Below are 12051 nucleotides of genomic sequence, written 5' to 3'. Positions count from 1 at the left end.
GTAACTGTATTCTGGTTAAAACGTGGCCTCCAAATTGCCAGGGTCTGAACCCTGCCTCCATTACCATTGAACTTCTTGCCCCCAAACTCATAGAGCTGTTGTTAGGAATAAAGACTACTTATTATCTCATAAGATAATTTATTATGCATGACATACATTCAATACAGTGCCTCCACACACTTTATGGAGAAGGGCATGGCAACCCACTCCAGTATTCTTGCCTGGAGAATTCCACAGACAGAGGAGCATGGTGGGCTTACAGTCCATGCGGTCATAGCCAGACATGACTGAGTGACTAACACTTTCACACACTTTGAGGGTTCACTAAATGTCAGGTAGTAGTATTATCACAAGAGAAAAAAACAAAAAACAAACAAAAAAAAACAGTCATATTTACCAGTAACTTCAATGGGTAAAGTGCTTTAAACGGATTTTCTCTAACTCCTACAAAGCAAGTATTATGTGAAAGAGGCTTAGGGATAGTAGGTGTCTTGCCTAAATTTACTACACTAACATATGCCAAAAAATTAATTAAAACATGTCTGGTTCCAAAGTCTGAGCGTTTTTCTAATACTCCAGATTATTTTCCAGTCAGAGCTGGAGAAGCTTTTAGACCAACTGCAAAAATGAGTGGTTTAAAAAAAAAAATTGGACCAAGCAACTCTGTGACTTTGGGCATTTATACCATTTACTACCACAATTTGCTCTGTTCAGTGAATATCTATTAGCACCCACTCAGACATTAAAGTTACAGGTACGAGGAGAGTTACCATGTTATTTGTGTGTGTGCTTAGTCACTCTATTGTGTCCGACTCTTTGTGACCCCATGGACTGTAGCCCACTAGGCTCCGCTGTCCACAGGGATTCTCCAGGCAAGATTATTGGAGTGGGTAGCCTATCCATTCTCCAGGGGACCTTCCTGACCCCAGAATCAAACCGGGGTCTCCTGCATTGCAGGTGGATTCTTTACCAGCTGAACTACAAGGGAAGCCCTCTGTTATTTGTAGTAGAGAAGAACTACAAACAATCCAGACGTGTACAAGTTGCTAGATGTCCACATAATTAAGCTGGGGAAAAAAACCTTACAAAACTGAACCTATAATTATACCAGTGTCAGAAAAGGGCACAAAAGGGCAGTGATGCAACTGCTACCACTGGTTATGCTACTGGAAATCTACCATAAAAAGGCCAAACATTAAAACATTGCTCATTGCCAATGTATGACAAAACCCACTGAAATGTTGTAAAGTGATTGGCCTCCAACTAATAAAATAATATTTAAAAAACAAAACAAAACAAAAAAAAAAACATTGCTCATATCACACAAAAACAAGACGACAAAAGTCACTGAATTAAGAGTCCCAAAATCTTTTGCAAAGGTATAATTTCAAGTGGTGGCAATGTTTAAATAACCTTACGTTAGACACAAGCACATCTCTGTAAAAGGAAAACACAGTACCCAATTTGATGTATAAGGAGATAGATGTTTCTAATCTATCTAATAATATCTAATAATCTCCTCGTGAAAAAGTAAAAGTGTTACTCTCCGACATAAATCACAGCAAGATCTTCTATGACCCACCTCCCAGAATATTGGAAATAAAAGCAAAAATAAACAAATGGGACCTAATGAAAATTAAAAGCTTTTGCACAACAAAGGAAACTATAAGCAAGGTCAAAAGACAGCCCTCAGATTGGGAGAAAATAATAGCAAATGAGGAAACAGACAAAGGATTAATCTCAAAAATATACAAGCAACTCCTGAAGCTCAATTCCAGAAAAATAAATGACCCAATCAAAAAATGGGCCAAAGAACTAAACAGACATTTCTCCAAAGAAGACATACAGATGGCTAACAAACACATGAAAAGATGCTCAACATCAGTGATTATCAGAGAAATGCAAATCAAAACCACAATGAGGTACCATTACACGCCAGTCAGGATGGCTGCTATCCAAAAGTCTACAAGCAATAAATGCTGGAGAGGGTGTGGAGAAAAGGGAACCCTCTTACACTGTTGGTGGGAATGCAAACTAGTACAGCTACTATGGAAAACAGTGTGGAGATTTCTTAAAAAACTGGAAATAGAACTACCATATGACCCAGCAATACCACTTCTGGGCATACACACTGAGGAATCCAGATCTGAAAGAGACACGTGCACCCCAATGTTCATCGCAGCACTGTTTATAATAGCCAGGACATGGAAGCAACCTAGATGTCCAGCAGCAGATGAATGGATAAGGAAGCTGTGGTACATATACACCATGGAATATTACTCAGCCATTAAAAAGAATTCATTTGAATCAGTTCTAATGAGATGGATGAAACTGGAGTCCATTATACAGAGTGAAGTAAGCCAGAAAGATAAAGACCAATACAGCATACTAACACATATATATGGAATTTAGAAAGAGGGTAACGATGGCCCTATATGCAGGGCAGAAGAAGAGACGCAGAAGTACAGAACAGACTTTTGAACTCTGTGGGAGAAGGTGAGGGTGGGATGTTTCGAAAGAACAGCATGTATATTATCTGTGGTGAAACAGACCACCAGCCCAGGTGGGATGCATGAGTCAAGTGCTCGGGCCTGGTGGGCTGGGAAGACCCAGAGGAATCGGGTGGAGAGGGAGGTGGGATGGGGGACCGGGATGGGGAATACGTGTAACTCTATGGCTGATTCATATCAATGTATGACAAAATCCACTGAAAAAAAAAAAAAGAGTAAAAGTGTTAGTCGCTCAGTCGTGTCCAGCTCTTTGCATCCCCAAAGACTGTGGCCCAAAGGCTCCTCTGTCCATTGAATTCTCCTGGCAAGAATAGTGCAACGGGTTTCCATTCCCTTCTCCAGGGGATCTTCCCAAGTCAGAGATTGAACCTGGGTCTCCTGCATTGCAGGTAGATTCTTTACCATCTGAGCCACCAGGGAAGCCCAATATTCCCTTTATGTACATTCAATTTCAAATAATGCAGGTTATAATGGAAATAAAAATAAGCAATGATTCTAGAGGCCTGGGTTGTAATCCTAGCAATGCCTTTAAGTTCTTTGCCTTTAGCATGAAAATGTCGTTGAGCCTCACTTTCCTCAAGTTTAAAACGAGAATACTACCTGCTTCATCCAATCCTCAAAATTCTCTAGTGAGGTATACATCCTCAAATACCAAGCACAAAGAATCACCATGCTGACTTCTCTAATATTTATTAAGTAAAATGTTGAGTGGGAGTTGAGCTTTAAAACGTTAACGAATTGCTGGTATTTAGCAAATACATTCAGCACTCAGTATCCATAGGTTCTGTATGCATGAGTCAACCAAAACACAGGTTGAAAATACATGCCAAGCATGGCATTAGGCCCTAACAAGGACAAAAAATAATAAACTACTTTAACAATATTTAAAAACTTCAACTTGGGGCTTTCCCAATGGCTCAGCAGTAAAGAATTCACCTGCAAGTGCAAGAGATGCAAGTGACAGGGGTTTGATCCCTGGGTTGGGAAGATCCCCTGGAGAAGGAAATGGCAAACCACTCCAGTATTCTTGTCTGAACCATCCCATGGACAGAGAAGCCTGGTGGGCTACAGTCCATGGGGTGGCAAAGAGTGGGACACAAATGAGCACACACAAATACATACAAGAACTTCAACCTAGTAGGAAACAAATATATATGACTCAAAGACTATGCAGTCTGCATACTTTGCATATGAAAAGTACATGGGCTGCATTCTGCAAGTTAAGAGGTAGCACTGCAAGTCAGAAAAAAAAACTCTGAAGAACAGCTAACCTGGGCCTTAAATAGGATAGCCAAATAATCCGCCATTCAAACCAGAACACTGCTTTTATCTAATTGGTTTTACTTAATAAAACATTAAATAAAATTTTAATTAATTCATTAAACTGTTTAAAAATATTTATATATTGACAAACACATTTGTACTACAGTGCTGGTGGCTCCATAAAATAGCTCTATTGAGAAACTAATTCTAAAAATAATATTCTTAACAATATACCTGAAGTCTTTCTCCCCAAAAAAAATACTCTGGGTAAGCGCTTCCTAACTGTTGTGCGTGCTCAGTTGTGTCTCTTTGCGACCCCATGGACTGTAGCCTGCCAGGCTGCTCTGTCCGTGGGATTTCTCAGGCAAGAATACTGGAGTGGGTTGTCATTTCCTACTTTGAGGCATCTTCCCAATCCAGGGATTGAACCAGAATCTCTTGTGTCGCCTGAATTGACAGGTGGATTCTTTAACACTAAGCCACTATCAATGACTTAAATTTAATTGACTGCTAGGGATGGTATCTTTCAACAAAGAGCTTGGACACATTGATTGCCAAACTCATGACTGTATAAACAGCTCCACCAGAATCAGCAGGCATGGTGCCAGCTTCTGCACCTCCCACAAAAAAACAGCCCCAGATATCTTTCCCAACCCCATTTTCAGTCATTACATGGCACAGACAAATGCCATTCAACTGGTGATGTAACGAAATAGGAAAAACTATATGGTCAACTCTTAGGCAATCTCTCCAAAAAGGACTAAACTCAGTTATTGAAAATGAACAAGGAGCCCCAAGTTGGAGGCATTATTAACATATACCCCTCTGGTAGTTCAGTTGGTAAAGAATCCACCTGTAATACAGGAGACCCTGGTTCAATTCCTGGGTCAGGAAGATCCCCTGGAGAAGGGATAGGCTACTCACTCCAGTATTCTTGGGTTTCCCTTGTGGCTCAGCTGGTAAAGAATCCGCCTGCAATTCAGGAGATCTGGGTTCTATCCCTGGGTTGGGAAGATCCCCTGGAGAAGGGAAGGTTACCCACTCCAGTATTCTGGCCTAGAGAATTCCACTGACTGTACAGTCCATGGGGTCGCAAAGAGTTGGACACAACTGAGCAACTTTCACTCATAAGAAGGTGCCTTTTTGGAGGTCCCAAAGATTAGAATCAACGCTCACTTCCAAGGGTACCACATGCACACTTAACTGTTCTTTTATTTCTTGTGTAAATGACATGCATTAACTCACCTCTTTCCCCACAATAATGGACATACACCTTATGAGTGTTTGAAATAGACCTCCATGTAAAGGAAACATCACACTGGCCCTGAATCCCTCAGACACGCCTCAACTCTAGGGCCAGAGTTGTAGATGACGGAATTGTTTTAGACTTCTTCCCTGCAGACCCAGGTAGGGTCTGTGAGATCACTAACACATACTGTTATGCCTGATTTAATGCCTTAAGCCAAGAGGAAAGGCCAATACAAAAACTTGAGAAAGTCACCTGGCTTCCTAACATAAACACCCCAAGGGATAAACAGGTTTGATACCAGTCCTGCAGGTCCAGTCAGAGTAATCAGAGTAGCTGATGGAATGGCATGTTTGGTATAATAAGAAAGGATCGATTGTATGAGGAGACAATCCTCAATCAGTTTCTACTGTTATTGCTTGACTTCTGAGACAAATTACGAGATGTGTTCAGAACTGTCTTTTCAAGAATGTCAAAACAGTAAAACAGACTTGAAAGTCAGGGATAGTATCTCCCTGTGGGGCAGAGAGAAGACTGATCTGCTGTCCATTGTATCATCTTCCTAGAGTCAAAGGTTGAGCAAGTGTGCAAGCAGACTCTAAAGCTAAGGCTCCCAAAGGTCAGGGGTTCCTCAGCTCTAATAGAAACTCATGTCTGTGGCGTCCACCTCCACTCTTATGGACTCGAAGGATAAGGACACCAATGCAAACACGAATGTCCTGCTGACTACCGTGCCATGAGTAATACTATTATTTACCTCTAAAGTTGAACTTGTCTACCAGCATCTATAATATATGGCAGGCTCATTTGTTGGCTGGCAAGTAGGCTAAAACCTAACACTTTGTAATTCTTAACAGATGCTGGATTTTTGCCCAATGTCTTTTGCAATTATTGAGATAATCGAATCATGTGGTTTTTCGTATTTAATATGGTAAATTACATTGAATCTCAAATGTTAAACCAACCCTGAATTCCTGGGATAAACCCCTCTCACTCATGACATACTGTCTATTTAATATTGGATTTGATTTGCTAATATTTTGGTTAGAATGTTTGTGTCTATGTTGACAATAGATATGGGCCTGCGGTTTCCTTTTCTTACAATGTCTTTGTCTGGTTTGGGTGTTAAAATTAATACTCACCCTCATAAAATGAGATGAGGAGTACTTATTCTCCAATGTCTTTGGAGAAGTCTGTGTAAAAATGGTATTACTTATTCCTTAAATATTTGCAAGAATTTACTAGTGATTCCATTTTGGCTAGTTTTCCTTGTAAGAAAATTTTAAATTACAATTTCAATTTTTTTTAAACACATAAGGCTATACTGTTTATCAATTACTTTTTGAGTGAGCTTTGGTAATTTGTGCTAAAGAAATTTGTACACATCAGCTAAGTTGTCAAATTTACTTGCATAAATATTTATTAGACTATTCCCTTATCCTTTTAATATCTGTAGAATCTGTAATGGTGTCATCTCTCTTATTCCTGGATATTCATCATTTTTCTCCTCTCATTTCTTCCAATCAGTCTGACTAGAGGTTTATCCATTTTACTGATCTTTGAGACAATGGCTTTTGGTGTCATTGACTTTCTCCACTATTCTTCTCTTTTCTGTTATACTAACTTCAACTCTGATCTCTATTATTTCCTTTTACCTGCTTACTATAGGTTTAATCTGCTCTTCTTTTTCTAGTTTATTGAACGGAAAGCTGGGGTCATTGATTTACTGTACTAAATCCAGTCCCTGATACTCTATCCTGGCTAGAAGCAGAAATTCACAGCTTCTATTTTTAATTGGTAGACTATCATAGTTTGTTTTACTCAATTTATTAATCATGTATGCACCATATCAATTAAAAATATAGTTCTGTTCCATCAGTTCCTTAATACAAGAACTTTGTTTTACCCTGATGTTATATTCCACCAGAATTTTTAATTATATAATCATTGAACTCACAAATAATTTCCCCTTCAGTGAAGAAACTTAAAACTACAGTGCTACCTATAAAATAATAAGATGTTTCACTTTTGAAAGAATAAACTTCCAAAAGCTTTTTTAAATCCATGACGTGAATGAGGGGAAGAAAAAAAGACAGAAATAAACTTTTGTCTCTTTGAAGCAGCTGATAATGATGTACAACTTCCATCATTTAACTTTTGGCAAAGGTCTCCTGCTAATTGAGCCAATCTATTAATAACTATCACTTCACTCTTCACAAGTGCAGGTACAGGAGGTATGGTTCCATATCAGTCTCTTACACATGACTTTACTTAAACCACTTTCAATTCCAAGTTTTCTGCACATATGAAAGCGAAGCAACAGCTGTTAATAGAATGGACTAACTTTAAAATAAGCAAATTTGCCTGGTACAACATTTTTTAAGGTTAACTTTAACATGTCATAACAATTAAGGTTTTGAAGGTAAAAGTTCATGGTTAAACCTGTGCACATTTCAAATTCAGTGTATTTCCAAAGTTGAACCTATTTCCTTGTCCATCAAGCCTACTCTTCTCTTTTACTTCACCAGTATCCTATGCTACAGACTAAAGTCATCATCACCTTTCCCCCTTTATCCCACCAGTTAACTGTCCTGTGCACTTAAATAAAGCCAAAATTATTGACTACCTCCTCTCCAAATCACTACTTCATATTGAGCTAACCTTCTCAGATTCTGACCATCTTAAGAGTTTTCTAGTCTCTCACTTCATTCCATTCCAGTGTACTGCACACTACATGTAGTAAATGCTTTTCAATTATAAAAATGTCATTTCAGCATTGAAATATCTGACAGTTAAGTCCCCGGGGATTACAGGTCAATCCACACAACACAGCATGGCACACAATTGGGCCTCAGTTTATCTTTTCAGTTTGGGATTCAAATATTCCTCTAATCTGTTACACTGTTTTAGTCACTTCCCCAGCCATTTCCCTGGGCTTCCCAGGTGGCGCTAGTGGAACTGAGCTAATGGACAGGACTGAGCGGCTGTTCCCTAAGCCATATACTTTAATATATAATAAACTACTGTTTATGCCTTTCCTTCTGCCTATGTTCTTCCAGGACTTGTGTGTAAATACTCTAAGGCAGCAGTTAATACGCCATTATATATTGCTTGTCAGTTCTTCAGCAGCCCTGCTTTATTCACACTAAAAATGCCGAAACCCTACCAATGTGTCCGAGATATACAGTAGGTAAACAATATATGCGTGATAAATGACATTTCAAATAGCTATGTACAACAAACAGTGGGCTTCCCAGGTGGTTCAGTGGGAAAAGAACCTGCCTGCAACGAAGGAGACGCAGGAGATACGGGTTCAACTCCTGGGTCGGGAAGATCCCCTGGAGGAGGGCATGGCAACCCACTCCAGTATCCCAGCCTGGAGAATCGCATGGACAGGAGCCTGGCAGGCTACAGTCCATGTGGTCCCAGAGAGTCAGACATAACTGAATCGGCTGGGCACGGATGGACGACATACAGTATACAATGTTGAATTTCTACCCTCAGTACAAGTTTTAATAACATGGTAGCTAAAATGAATAATACTTGAAAAAATGTAACAGATAAAAATAAACTTACTGCCAAAGTAGAGAACAGGGAACAAGAAGGGCAGAGAAGGCCACCAAGTCGAATACGATGGTTACTTGGGACCAGAGACAAGGAATAGAGTCAGAGAGCAATTAAGAGGCAAGCATGTGGCCTCTAGAACACTCGCTGGAGAAAGCACACTTTCCCGGAAGCCACAAGCTAGCAGAAGGAGCGAGGTGGCCCGCGCGTCCCGTGTAGCCAGCCCGCGCGGACGGCTGCAGGGCCGATCACACACACTCGACAGGTTCTGCTTCGAATGACTCGGATGTCAGGTTCCCGGGCAGCTTGGGGCCCTGAACACCCCACCCTCGACAAGGCACACCTGACTTTTTCTGCAGGACCGATGCCCTGAGACGCGCACCTGGACACACCTGCCCGGGATGGGGGCGCCCCGTGGTGGAAAGAAGAGGCTTCCAAGGCGTAAAGTGGCGGCCGGGGCGCAGGGCTCGGGCCAGCGAACCTAGTCCTGGTGCGTCGAATGCCGGGGACAGGAACGTGTCCCTGAGGTGTGGCTCTCAGATCGCCACGGAAACGCGACTTGCCGGGGCTGAAGCCCTACCTTTCCCCGACTCCAGGGTTCGGAAGTCGCCTCCCTTCAGACGCCGGGCGGCCGGAGCCGCAGACAAGCGCTGGTGCCCAGCTTCGGCCTCCTCCCGTAACCCCCCACCGGCCCAGGACGGCCCCCTTGGCTCTCACCAAATCCTTTAATGAGCTCGGTGAAGACCCCGGGGTCGCTCTCCATGAGGCACCACTCCCCGGCATTGCCCGTCATGGCCCCGGCCGCGCGCCGCCCCGCTCCACCGCCGGCTCCGGGAGCCCCCGGCCCTCGCTCCTGCCACCGCCGGCCACTGAGCTCGGCAAACCCGCCGCTGGCTCGTCCACCTCACGTCACCCCGCCTACTTCCCGACAGCCTCCGCGGCGCCGTCACCTGAAGCGCGACAGAGCGCGGGCTGACTCTCTAGCCACCCGGGAGCCGGCGAGACTCTCCCGGGGCCGCTCAGGACCAGGAGCCGATTCGGAAGGGGTTGGGGGCGGGAGAACTGGGCAAAAGCCGAGAAAGGGCGGGGCCTGGGGGCCCCTGAGGAGGGAACATCCGGGCCCCTCGCCAGTCTGGGGCAGGGGCGGGGCGCGGCCGGGGGGCGGGGCTCGCGCCCGGGAGCCGAACCCCGAGGCCCCGGCGGCGGCCCCGGAGCAGTCGTCGCCAGTCAGGCCGCGGTGCGTTGTCGTCTTACGGCGGCGGCGCGGTACCGCGCAGCGCTTCTCCCGGTAGCGCGGCGGCTTCGGAGGGTCGGCCGCCTGGCAAAGGTGAGGGAACCGCGGGCGGCCAGCTGACCGCGGCCCTTTGTGCGGTCTGAGCGGCGCGGGGCGGGGGTGGGGGACGCGCAGGGTCCGGCCGGTCCTCCGTGGCCCGCGCCCCGCATCTCCGCGGCCGGAGCAGACCGCCTCCCACCCCGCCTCGGGGCTCTGCCCGTCTCGGGGGTGGGGGGAGCGGAACCGGCCGCTCCGTGAGCCTCCTCGCTGGACCGGACCCTTCCGGACGACCGGACCCGTCCCGGTGCTGCTTGCGGAGCTTCCCGCCGGCCGACGTCCTAAGGACCCGCTTTCCTCCTCCTCCCTCCTCCCGCCGCTGCTGCGCCGAGAGGCGTTGCCCGGCCTGCAGGCTTTGAGGACAAGGATCTTTGTGAGAAGACCCAGGACTAGTTTGTGCTGGGGGAATGACGAGGGAGAGGAGAAGAATTTGTCCTGTAGTCCATCGGGGGTGATAGACAAGTGCTGTGCGATGCCTCCAAGGCACAGGAGGTTGAAAAATGTAGTGTGTTAAATCTGAAAACACGTATAATGGCCCTAAGACTAAAGGATGCGTTGGACCAAAAATGGCTGTCTTCACTAAATCACGAACAGCCCCCCTTCACCAAGACCTTGCAGAATACTGATGTTAAGATAAAGTCTTTAAGAGTGGTAGTACTTTTGCATCACTCAATAAATCTGAGTTCCAGGAGGGGCCCTTGACTTTCATGGGGGGAAAAAAAATCTTTACTTGGTAGAACTCTTGATTCTTTGCTTCTCAACTTGGTGGACCTGGAAGGGAACCTTGTCCTACAGGGCTGTGTGAAGCCACAAAATAAACGTGATAAATTTTATCGAGAAACAACGGGACAGCTTTAATATTAAGACAGACATGGTTGTATTATGGAGTAGAAGCCCGAGTTTGTGTCAGGTGTTGGATTTAAAAAAATTTTTGGAAACTTTCTTGGAAGTTTATACCTGAGAGACGCTGCCCTCGAGCTGGTGGGGGGAGGAGGGCGGAGTTCTGCTGCTGCTGCTGCTAAGTCGCTTCAGTCGTGTCCGACTCTGTGCGACCCCATAGACGGCAGCCCACCAGGCTCCCCCGTCCCTGGGGTTCTCCAGGCAAGAACACTGGAGTGAGTTGCCATTTCCTTCTCCAATGCATGAAAGTGAAAAGTGAAAGTGAAGTCGCCCAGTCGGTCCGACTCTTTGCGACCCCATGGACTGCAGCCTACCAGGCTCTTCAGTCCATGGGATTTTCCAGGCAAAAGTACTGGAGTGGGTTGCCATTGCCTTCTCTGGGGAGTTCTGCTAAGTATACTTAAATGGGAAAGTTTGTGAGGCGAGGAGTCTAGGCTTATTTCCTTATGAACCGCACCTAGAATGAGTGTCATCAGACCCCAGAGCTGTTTGCAGTAATTTGTGGTACTTTTTAATCTGCAGTATTGCTGTGAACTTGAAATAGAGCCTAGAACTTCAGTGATAAGTAAATACAACAGAACTAACATTTGATACTCCACTCAACATGGTGCCTGTTGCAGAGAGACCAAACTGAAAATTAGCCCTTGACAGAACCTGTAAGTAATCAGAAAAGGGATGGGGGTCAAATTTCCTTAGTTATATTGTTAACATTTAATCCTAAGAGTTCACATAAAATCCAGATTTCTGGGTCTTTGGGCAAAATGAGAGGATCTGGAATTACAAGGCCCTTACTACATGTTGACCAGTTGGCTGAAAGTGCATGCCTTCAGGATCTCAGGCTGTTATGTTTCCTACTGTTCCTCACCGATTTTTATTGCATCACACTTGACTTAATCCACTCATGTCCATTACCAGTCTGAGTGATACAGTTATCTGAACGTGTGGCCCCTGGTTTTGCAGTATTCCCTCTTTTTTGAAACGATCTTGCTCTCATGGGTGTTAAGTCAGTTTTGACTTCATTTAAAAAGGAGTAAGCTGCAAACTTATTTGACCTCTTGGGTTAAAAGGGAGCCTTTTCAAGTAACAAATGATCAAGAGACTTTGGAAAGATACTTAGATGTGTACTTTCAAGAAAAACGTAGGAATCCTTAGAAAACATGTATTACTAGCATTATTAAAAAGTACTATAGTTGTTCTTGTCTGACTCTTTGCAACCCCATGGACTGCAGCACACCAGG

General features: G+C 44.4%; 2 protein-coding genes across 5 annotated transcripts in view; one reads left to right on the top strand and one right to left on the bottom strand.

Moving 5' to 3' along the window:
- Window positions 1-9513, bottom strand: part of UCHL5 (ubiquitin C-terminal hydrolase L5) — a 45158-nt gene extending 35645 nt beyond the window's left edge. Inside the window, exon 1 of one of the 2 annotated variants that reach the window (XM_065938320.1) lies at window positions 9301-9513. In XM_065938320.1, the coding sequence (XP_065794392.1) occupies window positions 9301-9376 (76 nt within the window). In that variant the 5' untranslated portion in view covers window positions 9377-9513. The remainder of the gene's footprint in view (window positions 1-9300) is intronic. The other variant, XM_065938321.1, reaches the window with a different exon arrangement.
- Window positions 9514-9776: 263 nt separating this feature from the next.
- Window positions 9777-12051, top strand: part of RO60 (Ro60, Y RNA binding protein) — a 29943-nt gene continuing 27668 nt past the window's right edge. For 2 of the 3 annotated variants that reach the window (XM_065938318.1, XM_065938319.1), the window contains exons 1-2: window positions 9782-9910; window positions 11336-11469. The gene's annotated coding sequence lies outside the window, so the exon portion shown is untranslated. Of the gene's footprint in view, window positions 9911-11335; window positions 11470-12051 lie in introns of all 3 variants that reach the window. The other variant, XM_065938317.1, reaches the window with a different exon arrangement.

The sequence above is a fragment of the Muntiacus reevesi genome, chromosome 5 (genome assembly GCF_963930625.1).
Source record: "Muntiacus reevesi chromosome 5, mMunRee1.1, whole genome shotgun sequence".
NCBI lineage: Eukaryota > Metazoa > Chordata > Mammalia > Artiodactyla > Cervidae > Muntiacus > Muntiacus reevesi.
This window is presented reverse-complemented; position numbering and strand designations above follow the sequence as displayed.